At 43.6% G+C, this 14818-nt stretch overlaps 1 protein-coding gene across 5 annotated transcripts in view; it reads left to right on the top strand.

The window, feature by feature from the left end:
* Positions 1 to 14581, top strand: part of fgfr1a (fibroblast growth factor receptor 1a) — a 33967-nt gene extending 19386 nt beyond the window's left edge. For 2 of the 5 annotated variants that reach the window (XM_078250210.1, XM_078250209.1), the window contains exons 6-18: positions 1 to 98; positions 1030 to 1220; positions 1900 to 2050; positions 5698 to 5895; positions 6669 to 6813; positions 7191 to 7312; positions 9467 to 9577; positions 10773 to 10963; positions 11095 to 11217; positions 11299 to 11369; positions 11459 to 11596; positions 13890 to 13995; positions 14094 to 14581. The exon at positions 1 to 98 is cut by the window's left edge and continues 26 nt beyond it. In XM_078250210.1, the coding sequence (XP_078106336.1) occupies positions 1 to 98; positions 1030 to 1220; positions 1900 to 2050; positions 5698 to 5895; positions 6669 to 6813; positions 7191 to 7312; positions 9467 to 9577; positions 10773 to 10963; positions 11095 to 11217; positions 11299 to 11369; positions 11459 to 11596; positions 13890 to 13995; positions 14094 to 14270 (1822 nt within the window). In that variant the 3' untranslated portion in view covers positions 14271 to 14581. Of the gene's footprint in view, positions 99 to 1029; positions 1221 to 1899; positions 2051 to 2833; positions 2979 to 5697; positions 5896 to 6667; positions 6814 to 7190; positions 7313 to 9466; positions 9578 to 10772; positions 10964 to 11094; positions 11218 to 11298; positions 11370 to 11458; positions 11597 to 13889; positions 13996 to 14093 lie in introns of all 5 variants that reach the window. The other 3 variants (XM_078250213.1, XM_078250212.1, XM_078250211.1) reach the window with 3 other exon arrangements.
* Positions 14582 to 14818: the final 237 nt, after the last annotated feature.

The raw sequence follows: 14818 nt of genomic DNA, 5'->3' as shown, positions 1-14818 counted from the left end.
CATGGAATCTGTAGTACCCTCTGACAAGGGAAACTATACCTGTGTGGTAGAAAATCAGTACGGCAGCATCAATCACACCTACCAGCTCGACGTAGTCGGTAAGTGTTGACTGTAGTCCCGTTTTCTGTGTGTTAAACCATGATTTCTTTTTGATCATGGTTTAACACCACATCACCTGTTGACTATTCATGAGGCTCTAGTCTTTTTTTCACAAATGTCTCATACCAGATTAACCAATCAAATGTAATTGTTAATAGCACAGGGGCACCGTCTCGGAGCCTTCATTAAGAGGGAACTGGGTCTTTTTGTCAGCCATTTGATAAATAAAGCCTGCTTACTTGTGGCTTGAGTGATGGATCCATGTCGAGTAGAGAAGTGATTACTCCTCTAGGACCTGCCCTGTGGCTCGCTCTCACACCACTGGTTCTATAAATCACGGTCCCACTTCCTCTGTCGCTGTTGTCCCCTGGGCTCCGCCTGACCTCAGTAGAGGTCCAGACCCTGATGAGCAGTGATATCGCTTCAGTGAGGGTAGAGTTTAGTCACAAGTGCTTGCTAAGTGCCCAAGAATGTCTTGCAGAAAAGCCTGGACATTTGACATTCTGCCAGATTCTTGGCTTGTAGGTTTACTTTGGAGCGTTATCAGTCATTAAAATGGAGCCGCAAGAACATTTCATTTTCACAGAAACGGCTCCAGATCAGATACTTAACTTGCTATTGTGGCCAACTCTTACACAAGCAGCACATAACTGGGGAAATGGCCGCTTTAATTCTCCATATGAGAAATGATAGTCTGTAATTTACACAGTATCAGATACAATTTTACAGTGGACCTTGTTTGCCATCTGCCCCCGGCCATTTCCAATAACAAAGCCTTGACGAAACAGTGGTTTTACGTGGCTTTACGAGGTTCAGTCAGCTGTGTGTACTTTTGAATTATTGCACATTTGTCTCTTTTATATTTGTTGCTTCACTGCTTGCCTAACGTCTTCTAAACTAACATTCATTTACATTTTGGTTGTGTTGCAGAACGCTCTCCCCACAGGCCAATCCTGCAGGCTGGCCTGCCAGCAAATCGCACCGCAGTGGTGGGCAGCGACGTGGAGTTTGAGTGCAAGGTGTTCAGCGACCCTCAGCCTCATATCCAGTGGCTGAAGCACATTGAGCTCAACGGGAGCCGAGTTGGTCCAGATGGTTTACCGTATGTCCGTGTCCTCAAGGTAGGAGCTTTCTCATATCAATCCTGCAGCAACCAGCCAGTTGAAATTATTTGTAATGCTAAACAGAAAATGGGTCAATTTGGATTAGATATGGTCCTCTATTGCTATGTCAGTTCTTTTCTTAGATGCCCAGTACTTTCTGTCTGGGTCCAAATTAGAGATGGCCCGATACCATTTTTTGCTTCCTGATTCTGATACCTGAACTTACGTTATCGGCCGATACGATACCAGTGTGTCATATATTTTATGTTTTAACAACTGTATACTACTATCCCTGTATGGATGTGATATGATTTCTATATCTTTGTTGTCAGCCTGGCTCAGGTTAAACTCTTTGTGAAACATGAACAAACACTAACGATGAACGCCACAGAACTTTTTTATTATTCAGTTTGACTATCCGTTATAACAGAAAAAGAACATAAATAAACTACTTTAACGTAGATTTTCTTTAGGGCTTTCTTACGTGGTATCGGATCGGTGCATGAACTCCAGTACTTCCCGATACTGGTATCGGAACATATCTAGTCCAAAGTGGATCCTATGCAATGAATGCATTTTATCTTGCTTTTGTAACGCTGAACATCACCCAAACAATTCGACACTGCAATTACTCTAATTGGATTTTGTGTCTTGATACTTTTGTTCTGTGCTGCACATGACGTGTTTTTATTTCCAGCATTCTGGGGTCAATAGCTCGGACGCTCAGGTGCTGACCCTCTACAATGTGACTGAGGAGGAGAGCGGAGAGTATATATGTAAAGTGTCCAATTATATAGGAGAGGCCAATCAGTCGGCCTGGCTGACTGTCACCAGATATGAGCCCACAGGTAACCACCACGCAGCAGTACAGGGGCGACACAGCGGAGGCGCTTCTAGGACCACCTGGGAAAACTAGGGCCGTAAAACTCGAGACAACCTCAGCTGTTTCTCTCCTCCCTCCCTTCCTCCCTCCGTTTCTCCCTCCCTCTCTCCATTCTCAGTGCTCCTGACTGTAAATGACGCTATGGAAAATTCCCAGCAGAACAGTTGAAAGTGTTTAGTCTCAGGTTTATGTTGGACCCATTCTCAATTCTGCCCCATGCTTGTGCTGTGCCCTCCTAATAAGGGCCTCTCTTGCCATCTTCTTCTATTACTCTCGCTCCCTTGCGCTTCAAAGTCCTCCGTGCACGGCTCACGGGCTCTCTCTCTCTCCCCTTTTTGTTTTTTCCCTGCTGTCCTCTGCTTACCTATGTTTTGCAAACCTCCTGTTGTTTGTCTAATGCTCACTTAGTTTGCAGAAGTGCGAGTGCGAGATTGAGTGTGCCCTGTTCTGCTGTGGAGTTTTCCATGTTGCCCATCTCTTGCATGTAGAGATGAGACTGAGGTATTTGATGTGGTGATGGGGTGGCCCAGTGTGGGGTTCAGCAGCGCAGAGTCAACCTAACCAGCTCCTCCACTAACAGATGCTGGAGTCCTCTGCAGGGGCTCTCGGTGGTACTTTTCTGGCAGATGGTGTTGGATCGAGGAGGAGAACGCTCCTCCATCCCGTTTCTCTTTCAGAATCCTTTACTCATGGTTCCCTTTCCCCTCTTGGGCCTCTTGTTGGGTCTGCTTCCTCTGTTATTTTCTAGACCGCTGGCCTTAACACCACGGACAAGGAAATGGAAGTCCTCCAACTGAGAAATGTGTCTTTTGATGACGCTGGGGAGTACACCTGCTTGGCGGGCAATTCTATCGGGTTCTCTCATCACTCTGCATGGTTGACCGTTTTTGAAGGTATCAGTGGTTCTGTCTCTCCCCTATATTTCCATTGTTTCCCTTTTACAACTCCAGCCTGGCTGTCCACCTTCACATTTGCCAGAAAGAAAGTCTTGTCCGACTCCATTTCTGTTGAATAAATGTGAGAGGAAGCCAGGGCGAGTTACAAGTACTAAAACTCTCTCTGTCCTCAGCATGGCTCCTGCTCCATCTAAATTCTCTAGATGGGAGAGTATGAGCCATGCTCTGCTGTTTCTTAAATGAAATCGGCAAAGCCCAAACAACCTAATAGCTGTCTGCTACCTGAGGCCTATACTACGAAGCAAGATCAACATGCCCTGGATTTATTTCAGTTACCCGGCTTCACTAACCCTAACAACCGCGGTCCCGCATAAGCTGTGTCACGACGGTGGTTATCAACTAGTTCAATCAACCCAGGGTTTTCTAATCTAGAGACGCGCGCGTTCCCATAAAAGAGGCGGTGTTTGCATATTGTGACCAATCTCAAACATCTACCCGAGCCACATATTTTACATAAGGTCCCCTCCCTCTCTCCGCATACCGAGCTCCACCTGATCTTCTTAGAACGGTGACACCATTATCAATCGAGTATTGCTTGGTCAGTAGGCGGTGCTTTTACACCGGTTGATCTCTGATCTCCAACATAACCTGCTCCTGAGCAGGTTAGGTGTTCAGCATAAGTTACCACGGCGATTGAACCCGGTAACAAGTGAGCCACCGTCGTGATACACAAAACCCTGGGTTGAACCTGAAGTTACCTCGTTAATGCCAAATCTTGCTTCGTAGTACAGGCCTCAGGTCTACCATGACATAAAAAAGCAACATATAGAAACAGGCCAGTAGTATTTAAAAAAAAAAAAATAAATAAAAAAAATAATAAGCTCACATACTTGTATTCTTAATGGTCTCAGCCAGATACAAATTCACATTTATAGAGGGGTTGTTTGGCAGCTCTGATCAGATTTCACTTTGAACTGTCTCTACCATTCTGCTCCTTAACTGGTGTTTGCATTCGACTTGGTGTAAAGCTGATTTTCTTTGACAAGCGCGACAAATGACATGTATTTCCGATGTCATTTCCTGCTGTGAGCACAGCGGCTGGCTTTGATAATTGGCTCGCTGTTGTGGATGTGTCTCATTCCGGAGGTTTGGAATGTGCATTTCTCCAATTATCAAGCTGCTTGTCAGTCAGCCTCTTCACACAAGTGCAGCTCACTTGCGTTGCTGGTGTTGGTTAGGGGTGTAACGGTACACTTCAGTCAGTATGGCACCCTTGGTTTGGGATGCATTGTTCAACATGACGCACAAATTACTTGTACGTGATAATCTCCCACTAAAAGATGGCAACACAATGCCATGTCTAACTGGAGAATTTTTATGACTGCAAATCTAACATGTAAATACAAAACCCGGCATTTTAGTTATTTATCAAAGCATATGGGCAACTAGAATAATCTTTTTAGAATTTACATCTGCCCCTTAACCATTAAAAGCGGTTACATCAATAATTGTGCATTGAAAAAAAATAGTGAAGATTAGTTGTTCATAATGTGTCCAAAAATATGTCCATTCATTAAGAAGTGTCTTTGTAGCAGTGCACCAGACAGGAATGAGCAGTTGTATGGTTTTAAAAGACATTGTATAAATTAGCATAATACATTTAACTGCACCATCAATGACCTCAAGAGGATTTAAGGCCATAGATGGACTCTTGTATGTACAAGAAGTTCATCATTCAGTCATTCATTCATAACTGATTTGTGAGATCTAGCTCCTGCGCACAAAGCCACATCCCAAGCCAAGGTGTGCACCAAACTATCTTTGTCACTGAAATATGGAATCCATTACACCCCTAGAATTGGTATGAATAAACGTTGGTGTTTTCACTGAATGGGAGGAAAAAAACAAGATCTGAATTGGACAGTTTGTTCCTAAGTGTTAGCATTTATCATAACTGTTTTCTTAAAAAGAAACACTTTTTGTATTACCAGCACCAACACACAACTCGTTTAAAATTGCTTTACAAATGGAGTCCGAATTGGATATTTTATTGATCAAGCCAAGCAGTTAAACTACCGTATTGAGCTCATGCTTTGTGGTATGCTACTATTAGACCTACAAGTAGACATGCAATGTGAATTAGGTTATTTGATGAAGTAGAAATGATGTGTTCAAACGTGTGTGTGTGTGAAGTGTTGACACGCTGTATAAAAATCAGACCCTTTGCACACTGTTGCACTGTTTTTATATTGATTTCTTAGTCCATTAACAAAATATTTAAATGTGTTTTGTGTTTAAAAGAAAATGGATTATCTGAATCAAACGATGTGTAAGCTTGTGTAACGCAGAATCTGGGTCACTTGGGTTTGTTCTAACTATTTCTCAGTGATTCATGACCACTTCTCAAATTAGCAAATGATGTAGTGTTAAGTCCTGTGCTTCAAAGAAGTGATAATTATGGTACAATACAAATTTCTGTCCTGTCTATGTCAAAGGCTCTGGTTTTTAGACAGGGCAGCTATGTGTTTGTGTTTGTGTGTGTGTGTGTGTGTGTGTGTGTGGTCAAATTTATTTTTTTTGTGTTGCTGTGTACTTGAAAGCCTGGGTATGTTTGGTGTGATTGGGTGTCTGTGGTAGTTTGGATTTCATGGATGACAGCTGACCTCACCCCTCCCTGCCCCCTGTCACCCTGCGTTTCCCCCCCTTCCTCATTTAGCTGTCCCGCACTATCCTCCAGCCAACCACACCTACCTGGAGGTGGTCATCTACTGCGTGGGCTTCTTTTTCATCGCTGTAATGATTGCCATCGCAATTATTGTCAAGATTCGCACCTCCTCGAAGAAGAGTGACTTCAACAGTCAGCTGGCCGTCCACAAGCTGGCCAAAAGCATCCCTCTGCGCAGACAGGTAACAGAAAGTAGATAGGGGGTTTGGAATATTTATACCTTTTTCATCTCTTCTGTCTCTGTCCACATGCCATTTGTTCAGTTATTTTGTAAGTTCAAAGTAGGGCTGGGCAATATATCGATATTATATCGACATTGATATATGAGGCTAGATATCTCCTTCAGTTTTGGATATTGTGATATGACAAGTGTTTGGTTTTAAAGGCTGCATCACAGTAAAGTGATGTCATTTTCTGAACTTACCGGACTTACTAGCTGTTTAATTATTTGATTTTGCCCACTTAAGTCATTGTATCCACATTACTGGTGATTATTTATCAAAACTCTCATTGTGTTTTAATATTTTGTGAAGGCACCAATAGTCAACCCTACAGTATCGCCGCGATATCTACTTTGATGTGTTTGGTCAAAAATATTGTATATTTGATTTTCTCCATATCGCCCAGCTCTAGTTCAAAGCTACACAGTGTATTTGAGCTCTTTGGCTCATCTGTACATTTATAGAGTTTGTGTTTATGCTAACAGAAAACTAAAAGCACACATTCAAAGAGCTTTCAGGTTCATTGTAGCTCCTTGAGGTCTTATACAGCAGGTAAGTACGAGTATTCGAGGAGGAGTTCTTCTCCATTGGTATGGTACACCTGAGTGGTTTAGGTGTTTTTTACGTGGTCTGATGTGGATTTTTATCAACTACTCTGTAGTTTTCATTTTCTCTAGGGTCACTTGCTACTGGTGTCTGTTCCACTATGAGGGGAGTAATGTCAGTCTTCTTTCCCTCAGGTGTCTGTGGACTCTAGCTCCTCCATCCACTCTGGAGTGATGCTGGTGCGTCCCTCCCGCTTGTCCTCCAGCGGATCTCCAATGCTGTCAGGGGTATCCGAGTATGAACTGCCCCAGGATCCCCGCTGGGAGCTTCTCCGGGATAGGTATGTCGCCTTGACCAAACCTTCAGACAGGGCAACAACAGCCTTGAGGAGAGATATGTGAAGTTACTTGTTTGAAATAGTCAGTCTGCTGGTAAAGGAACCAACTGCACAAGGAAAGTGAGAGTTTTTCCCACTCCTCTTTTAAAAAGATGACGTTGAGGTGCACCTCAAACTGCACCAGAACAATACAGGGCAGCCGTCTGTGTAACAATTGAACTAAACCTCATAAAAGCAAAGTGTCTTAAATTGATCTTAAGTTTGAAATCAATTTAAAGCTTAAAAATGAAAGGCCAAACTTCACACATACACAATACAGCTTTGGAGTTGAACACCACCGACTGTAAATGACATGTCTCTCTTCCCCCCCCTCCTCACAGACTAGTTCTTGGGAAGCCGCTGGGTGAAGGCTGCTTCGGTCAGGTGGTGATGGGAGAGGCCCTGGGTCTCGACAAAGAGAAGCCCAACCGTGTGACCAAGGTTGCAGTCAAAATGCTGAAATGTAAGTTTAAAAAGTTCTCTGTCGCGTGGGTGTAGATATATACTAGACTTGGATGGATTGGTACTGAAACTAATTTGCACAGAGGAAAGCCCTTCAGTCTGTAGTAATAGACTTTTATAGAAACCTCAAGTCCAGACTCCAGGGACATGAAAACTTCAAACAACAAAACTGTGAACAGATACTAAGAGACATTGGCTCTCAGCCACTGAGCAAATGGGAGAGTGGAGGAAAATTTATGAGAACCCTTGACATCCCATATAAAACGGTGTTCATTAAACTGCACGGAGGAGTGAGGATGTAGGGAAAGTAGCATTTATTGTCTCCTACTTTTAAGTGCCTTTCCCCGGGGAGCATTCTCCAAGAGAAACGCCAGCCCAACTCCGCAAGAGCTGCAGTGTTGATGTATATACTTTGCAGGGTGATTATTGTGAGGCCTTTTTTTATTTTTTTTATTTTTTTTTGGGCCTTTTCTATGGTGGCCGACAGGGGCAAATGCTCTGCAACTAAAGAAAACGCAGGCAAATAGACAAAACGCAAGCAATTTAAGAAAACATCTTCATTAATTTGACAACACATGTGCAGCATTCAGCAAATGTTCTGCAAATGCACACAACCAAACCAAATACATAAATGCGCTGCAAATAAAAAATGATGCAAAAAGAAAAGCACACAAACCCCGAAAACAAATGCAACAAAAAAACGCAGCATCCAGATTACACAACAGAAGTTCTCCAGACCTCTAGAGGGAGCAGCTAGTGGAACGTGTGTGTGTGTGAGAGACCCGGCGGGGCACGATCAATCTCAGAACGGTGTGCAACTGCTTTGAGATCATAGACTGTAAATATGAAGTCTATGTTTGAGATATGTTTTCTCTCGTTTGGTGGGTGTGTCTCGGCTCAGGTCACAGGTGATACTCGATCAGCAGAGACGTCTGTAAACTCGTGGTGATAAAAAATTTAAAACTGCATCAGCGTTTAACGTTGACATTCGTTTAAGCCATATTACATGAGAGGGTTTAATTTCGAGGTCCGAAAGGCGCACCACTGAAGTGTAGGCCTCCTCAAGTGTAATATTGTGATTATACAACAACGGTTACCAAAAAAATAGGTGCTCAATCTGTATTCATATTGTGGAGCAATTTGCTCTTGAAATACAAAAAACAATAAACCGACAGGATTTGTAGTCCCTCCCTGTTTAGTAAACCAGCCGAATTACCATGGGATTTATCAAACTGAATAAATCCCGCCTGCACATATAAACACAAAACTGCTTTGCTAACTCCAACGTGTTGTAAGTAAGACATCTGCTGAAAAAGTTATTGTATTCATTGGCATGATTGCCGTACTGTTTAGTTCAAAAACATCCAAAACACCAAAGTACGAAGACATAGGGACCAGACGCAAGCTTTTATTTTGAAAAGTTGAAGCTCGGGGACGGCACCAGCCGGGAGGGCATGAGATGGGAGCACACACACACACACACACACACACACACACTTAATATACAGTCTGTGGACGGGAGGCATGAGACGGGAGTTCTCCAGCTGCAGCCATACCCGACTCTAATAAAAAGGGTGAGCGCTCTCTCCTCGTGCGGTCGAAAATCAAGCTGTTCCACTAGCTGCTCCCTCTAGAGGTCTGGAGAACTTCTGTTGTGTAATCTGGATGCTGCGTTTTTTTTGTTGCATTTGTTTTCGGGGTTTGTGTGCTTTTCTTTTTGCATCGTTTTTTTATTTGCAGCGCATTTATGTATTTGGTTGTGTTGTGGTATTTGCAGCGCGTTTATGTATTTGGTTGTGGTATTTGCAGCGTGTTTGCTGAATGCTGCGCATGTGTTGTCAAATGAATGAAGTTGTTTTTCTTTTTGCATCGCTTCTTTTTTCGGGGTTTGTGTGCTTTTCTTTTTGCATCGTTCTTTATTTGCAGCGCGTTTATGTATTTGGTTGTGTTGTGTGCATTTGCAGAGCGTTTGCTGAATGCTGCGCATGTGGTGTCAAATTAATGAAGATGTTTTCTTAATTTGCTTGCGTTTTGTCTATTTGCATATGTTGTCTTAAGTTGCAGGGCGTTTGTCCCTGTCGGCCACCGTACTTTTCAGCAACAGAACATCCACTAATTGCCCTAATATGATTAATTTTTTTTCCTTCCCCTCCAGCTGACGCCACAGAGAAAGACCTGTCAGACCTGATTTCAGAGATGGAGATGATGAAGATCATTGGGAAGCACAAGAACATCATTAATCTGCTGGGAGCCTGTACACAGGATGGTAGGACCAGACAGTCAGGGGTCTGACTCTGACCTGCCCAACACACACACACACACACACACACACACACACACACACACACACACACACACACACACACACACACACACACACACACACACACACACACACACACACACACACAGAGTTGTCCCTCAGACAACCGTAAACCTTACTTTGGGAGATGTGTAGAACGGCATGAGTAAACCATTCTGACACCAGCTTCCGAGCACGCAGTTTGAATCGACCACAGCTGCTGCCATTTCCCTCCAATCATCACTGACGAAAAACTAAAAGAAACTAACCTCTAATCACCCTGCAGTGCTCACCGCTCTGTTGCTTCCATACTGAAACTCAAAGCTCTTTGTCCACTCCAATCTATTTACCAACAGCTACCAACTAATTTGCATTTATCTGTTGATCTCAAAGTATTTTTAACATCTGTCTATAATCCGGGGACCTTTTTACTTTTGTGACACCCTCAGGAAGAGATTTCAGTTTTAAAGTGCTCATATTATGCTTTTTGGCTTTTTCCCTTTCCTTTATTGTGTTATATATCTTTTTTTGTGCACGTTATAGGTTTACAAAGTGAGAACACCCAAAGTCCCCCCCCAAAGGGACTTACCATCTCCAACAGAAAACACTGTTCACAAACTGCTCCAAACAGCTCTGTTGTAGTCCAGCCTTTACTTCCGTGACGAACGTGCATCACTTTGTAACACGCATTATAATGCTAACCTAGCTGCTAGCGTGGCACTCCCTCATGCTCTGCTTGTGACTGGGTAGTAGCATAGTAGCAGCCCTGACCTAGCTACTGAGCATGTGCGACTCCCAACAAAGATGAAATAGAAGTGAGATGCCTCACTCTGTAGCTAAAACAGAGCTCAACACACAGGGTGAAAAGAGGAGCTGCAGCAATGTATAGTACGACAAAAATATGGTGTTTTCTAAAAATTAAACCATGTAAACCTATTCAGGTACAACCTCTAAATACAATTATGAACCTGAAAATTAGCATAATATTAAGTAATTGGTCATGAAGATTATTTTGGTGCCTTTTTAAAAAAAAAAAAAAAAATGTCCCTACTTCTGCCATCATCACTTTTCTATAAAATAAAGTTACATGGCCCCCTTTAACGGTGATCATTTCATTTTATGATTTATTCATTCTTGTATTTCTTCCAATTGTTCCTAGGTCCCCTGTATGTGATTGTAGAGTATGCATCTAAGGGCAACTTGCGAGAGTTCCTGCGAGCTCGGCGCCCACCGGGCATGGAGTACTGCTACAACCCAGACCAGGTTCCTGTGGAGAACATGTCCATCAAAGACCTGGTGTCCTGCGCTTACCAAGTGGCCAGAGGCATGGAGTATTTGTCCTCCAAAAAGGTAACAACAAAGTGTACAACCAACCATTCTCACCCTTCCATATTAAATGTACAGATTCGGGTTGAGCAAACACCTCTCTATTAAAAAACGGGTTGATTGGTTCTATTTAATGTCTGTTGTTCTTTCTGCAGTGCATCCACAGAGATCTTGCCGCTCGCAATGTTTTGGTAACGGAGGACAACGTGATGAAAATTGCCGACTTCGGCCTGGCAAGAGATATCCACCACATTGATTACTACAAGAAGACCACCAATGTGAGTTTTCCTAGCATGTGTTGAACACACAGAAACACCTTAACACTGTAGACAGCCGTAACACGCGTATCTTTCCCCCAGGGCCGTTTACCGGTCAAGTGGATGGCTCCGGAGGCTCTGTTTGACCGGATATACACCCACCAAAGTGATGTGTGAGTATCCAGTTCAGCAATGATGGAATGTGAGGAAAACACTTAGTGGTGCAGAAAATGTAGAAGCTTCTGTCTGTTTTGGTCTGCAGCTGGTCATTCGGGGTGCTGCTGTGGGAGATCTTCACCCTGGGGGGCTCTCCGTACCCAGGAGTCCCAGTGGAAGAGCTGTTCAAGCTGCTGAAGGAAGGTCACCGTATGGACAAACCCTCAACGTGCACTGAAGAGCTGTAAGGAAACTACTACACACTTAAAATCAAACGCATTGCATGTTCCTTAGAGTCTCTTGTTACTGCGTTAACTCTTAATATCTCATTTCCAGGGTTAGGGTTCCTTATTTGGTAAGGTCAAACTATTAGGGGGAATATTAAATGGTACGGCATGGCCAGATGCATTGTAATCTTCTTTAAAAAACACTGCACGTAGAACCTATGGTCACTACATGACCAAAACAACCCTGACACAGCTGCATTGTTGTTGTTGTTGTTGTTGTTTGTTGGAATCATCCGTGAGTCATTGAGTCAAATGGCCTTTTTTGGGTTTTCCATTACGAAAAAAAGTCCCTGGTACCTGCTAACAGGTGCCGTGAAAACCTGCAGACTAGAGCCCTGCGCGGGACTGTTTTCTTCATCCCGCTCCCAGCGAATTTCTGACCATCACCGCCCCCACCCGCAACGCGTGTGTTACACTCCCGCCCACTCCCGCAATGTGTATGTCCACTCCCGCCCGCACCCGCAAAACTCTTGAGAATTTATGCCCGCACAGTAATAGAGATGCATTGATTTTGTGTCTTCTCCCGTCCCGCGTGAGAAAACACGTCATTTTATAGGTTAATAGGGAGAAGATGCAGGCAGAAAGGCAGGTGCTTGCTGCTGTTAGACGGGGATGAAGGAACAGAGGATGAGGGAGCAGGCGGACGGAGCCTCGGCTCGGAGCTCCCCCATCCTGGGAGGCTCAGACACGCTGGTGTCTGCTCATAGATGGGCTATACAGTATATACTCAGTTAGTATGTATGTATATCTATGGTGTCTGCTGGCGTGGGGGGGTTCCAGGCTACATCCCGATCCCGCAGTGTTTTTTTTTTTTTTTGTTTTTTTTTAGCCACCCGCTCCCGCCCACAGCAAAGGTAAAACCGCCCACTCCAGCGAGATTTGCGTTGGGACCCAATCCCAATGCAGCCCTCTACTGCAGACTACTGATTGGTCGGAGAGAATCGTCACAAATCACTGCGTCATCATTGCTAGCGACAGACGGGGGTGTCCTGAACAAACCCGCCATTTTTAAATAGTTTAATATACTAAATAGTTTTTTTGCTACCTCCAGCTTCTTTTGAAACAAAATTTGTCTTCTGGCTGTGGCAAAAACAACACACCTCGACGTTCTGTGTGTGTATGTGTCGCGTTAGGTCATGGCGGTTTCCTGCGGCGTCGCTATGACGACCAGCCACGCTCGCCTCAGGCATGAGGCGGTACTAAATCTGCAATGGAAAATGGAGGCCGAGTAGAGTAGAGCTGGTAGTTGCAAAATAAGTCTGTGCTTTTCTGTTTTTGTGCTTGCCTGGTCACAACAATGACTCACTCTGAATTAGATGTTGCCTACATCAGTAGTATAACTATAGGGGGGGGAATGTGTGTTGTGATTGAAACAATCTTTTGTCATTGCCAAAAGAGTAAGCCAATATCGTTTTGAAAGTGACAGAAAATCTGCGAGGCTCTTAAAACACTCTGCGTCTCATGCTTGGCCCAAACAGTTGGCATTACCCATGTTGTAGTATATCAGAAAAAGTCTAGGTGCTTAGCAACGTAATAATGATCCCTGCCATTGTTTGTGTGATGGGCAGTAAAATAAAGTGCTCACAGGTTGAGTGAGCTCCAAATGGAACATAATGTTCAACATTGTTTTAAGACTATCACCTTCTAGCTTCAGCTGGATGTCAAGTTTCTAACCACTCTTCACAAGAATGTAACACTCTTTAAAGGTTCTGTACAATCTGACATTCTGAACATTAATATGGCAGCAAACTAATATTTGCCATGTAAACATAAAGTGGAGTAATGGCGTCCTGTTGTAATCCGAGCTTCTCTGTTCTTTGTTTTGATAGCCGGTCCGGCTGCATGAAAAAATGTCAATCCCCTGTACAGTAGGGTTGGGCACCGAAACCCGGTTCCACTGTGGAACTAAGGCTACTTTTAAAATGCCATTTTATCCCTCTGGGAAATGCTAATTATATATTTAAGTACTAAAACGTTAATATATTGTTACATTTAAATAATTTTCAATAAAAAATAAATTAAAAAAAAACCCTCTAAAAGAGCCTTTCTTTGATGTCATTTTCCAGTTTTTCAAGAATCGGTTTAGGAATCGGAATTGTTTTAAAAGTACCGGTTCGGAATCGTAAAAATCCAAACGATACCCAACCCTACTGTACAACCCCTTTAACACAGGATTTGTGTTTAGAAATGACTGCTCAAAAAGTAAAGTTAGTCTTGACTGCTCAATTTTGAATCTCTTGATCTCTGCAGGTATATGATGATGAGGGACTGCTGGCATGCTGTGCCCTCTCATAGACCCACATTCAAACAGCTGGTAGAGGACCTGGATCGCTGCCTGGCCATGACAGCCAACCAGGTCAGTCCTCCTCTCCTCATCATACAAGGAAGAAGCAGAAATGTCGGTTTTGGAAGTAAAAATTTTTTTTTATTCTTTCTCCCTTTTGTTGCCTACAGGAATATTTGGAGCTGTCAGTGCCCCTGGACCAATATTCCCCCAGCTACCCGGACACCCGAAGCTCCACCTGCTCCTCAGGCGAGGACTCGGTCTTCTCTCACGATGCCGGAGCTGAGGAGCCCTGCCTGCCAAAGTTCCCTCCCCACTCCAACGGGGCAGCCATTAAGAAACGCTGATTCCTCATCTCCATTCAGACAAACCTCGATATTTCCTCCGCTCCCTGCCTCATGGGGTTGGACTCTATCCCCACATTCCCAGAGATTAAGCTAAAAAAAAAAAAAAAACCCACTGGTGCTCTGCGAGCAAGGAGCTTGGAGAGAGGCACCTCCATAGAACCTGTTGGAACACATGGACTGAGGAGTGCAGCCGTTTCCCGATTCTTGGTGGTGACGATGTTTATGGGGCACTTTGTATTAACAGGAGTGGCAGTTTGTCACCGTGTCAGAAAGGAAAAAAAAAAAAAAAACACTCCCACTCTTCTTTCCACTCTGGACATTCCACTGGTCAGGAGAATCAAAAGGACTGACTGATTATGTCAGATTTTGTTTGTTTTGTTTTTTTCCCTCCATGGTTGTCTCCTCAGTAGTGAAGGACAATATTCTGCTTTTCAGACCAAATCCAGAGAATATATTGTACTACCAAGGGACATGCAGCACCGTGGTCCTCTGCATCATTCACTCTCTTGTAAATACAGTTAGAAAATTATAAATATGAATATATATTT

The sequence above is a fragment of the Sander vitreus genome, chromosome 5 (assembly GCF_031162955.1).
Source record: "Sander vitreus isolate 19-12246 chromosome 5, sanVit1, whole genome shotgun sequence".
Classification (NCBI taxonomy): domain Eukaryota; kingdom Metazoa; phylum Chordata; class Actinopteri; order Perciformes; family Percidae; genus Sander; species Sander vitreus.
This window is presented reverse-complemented; position numbering and strand designations above follow the sequence as displayed.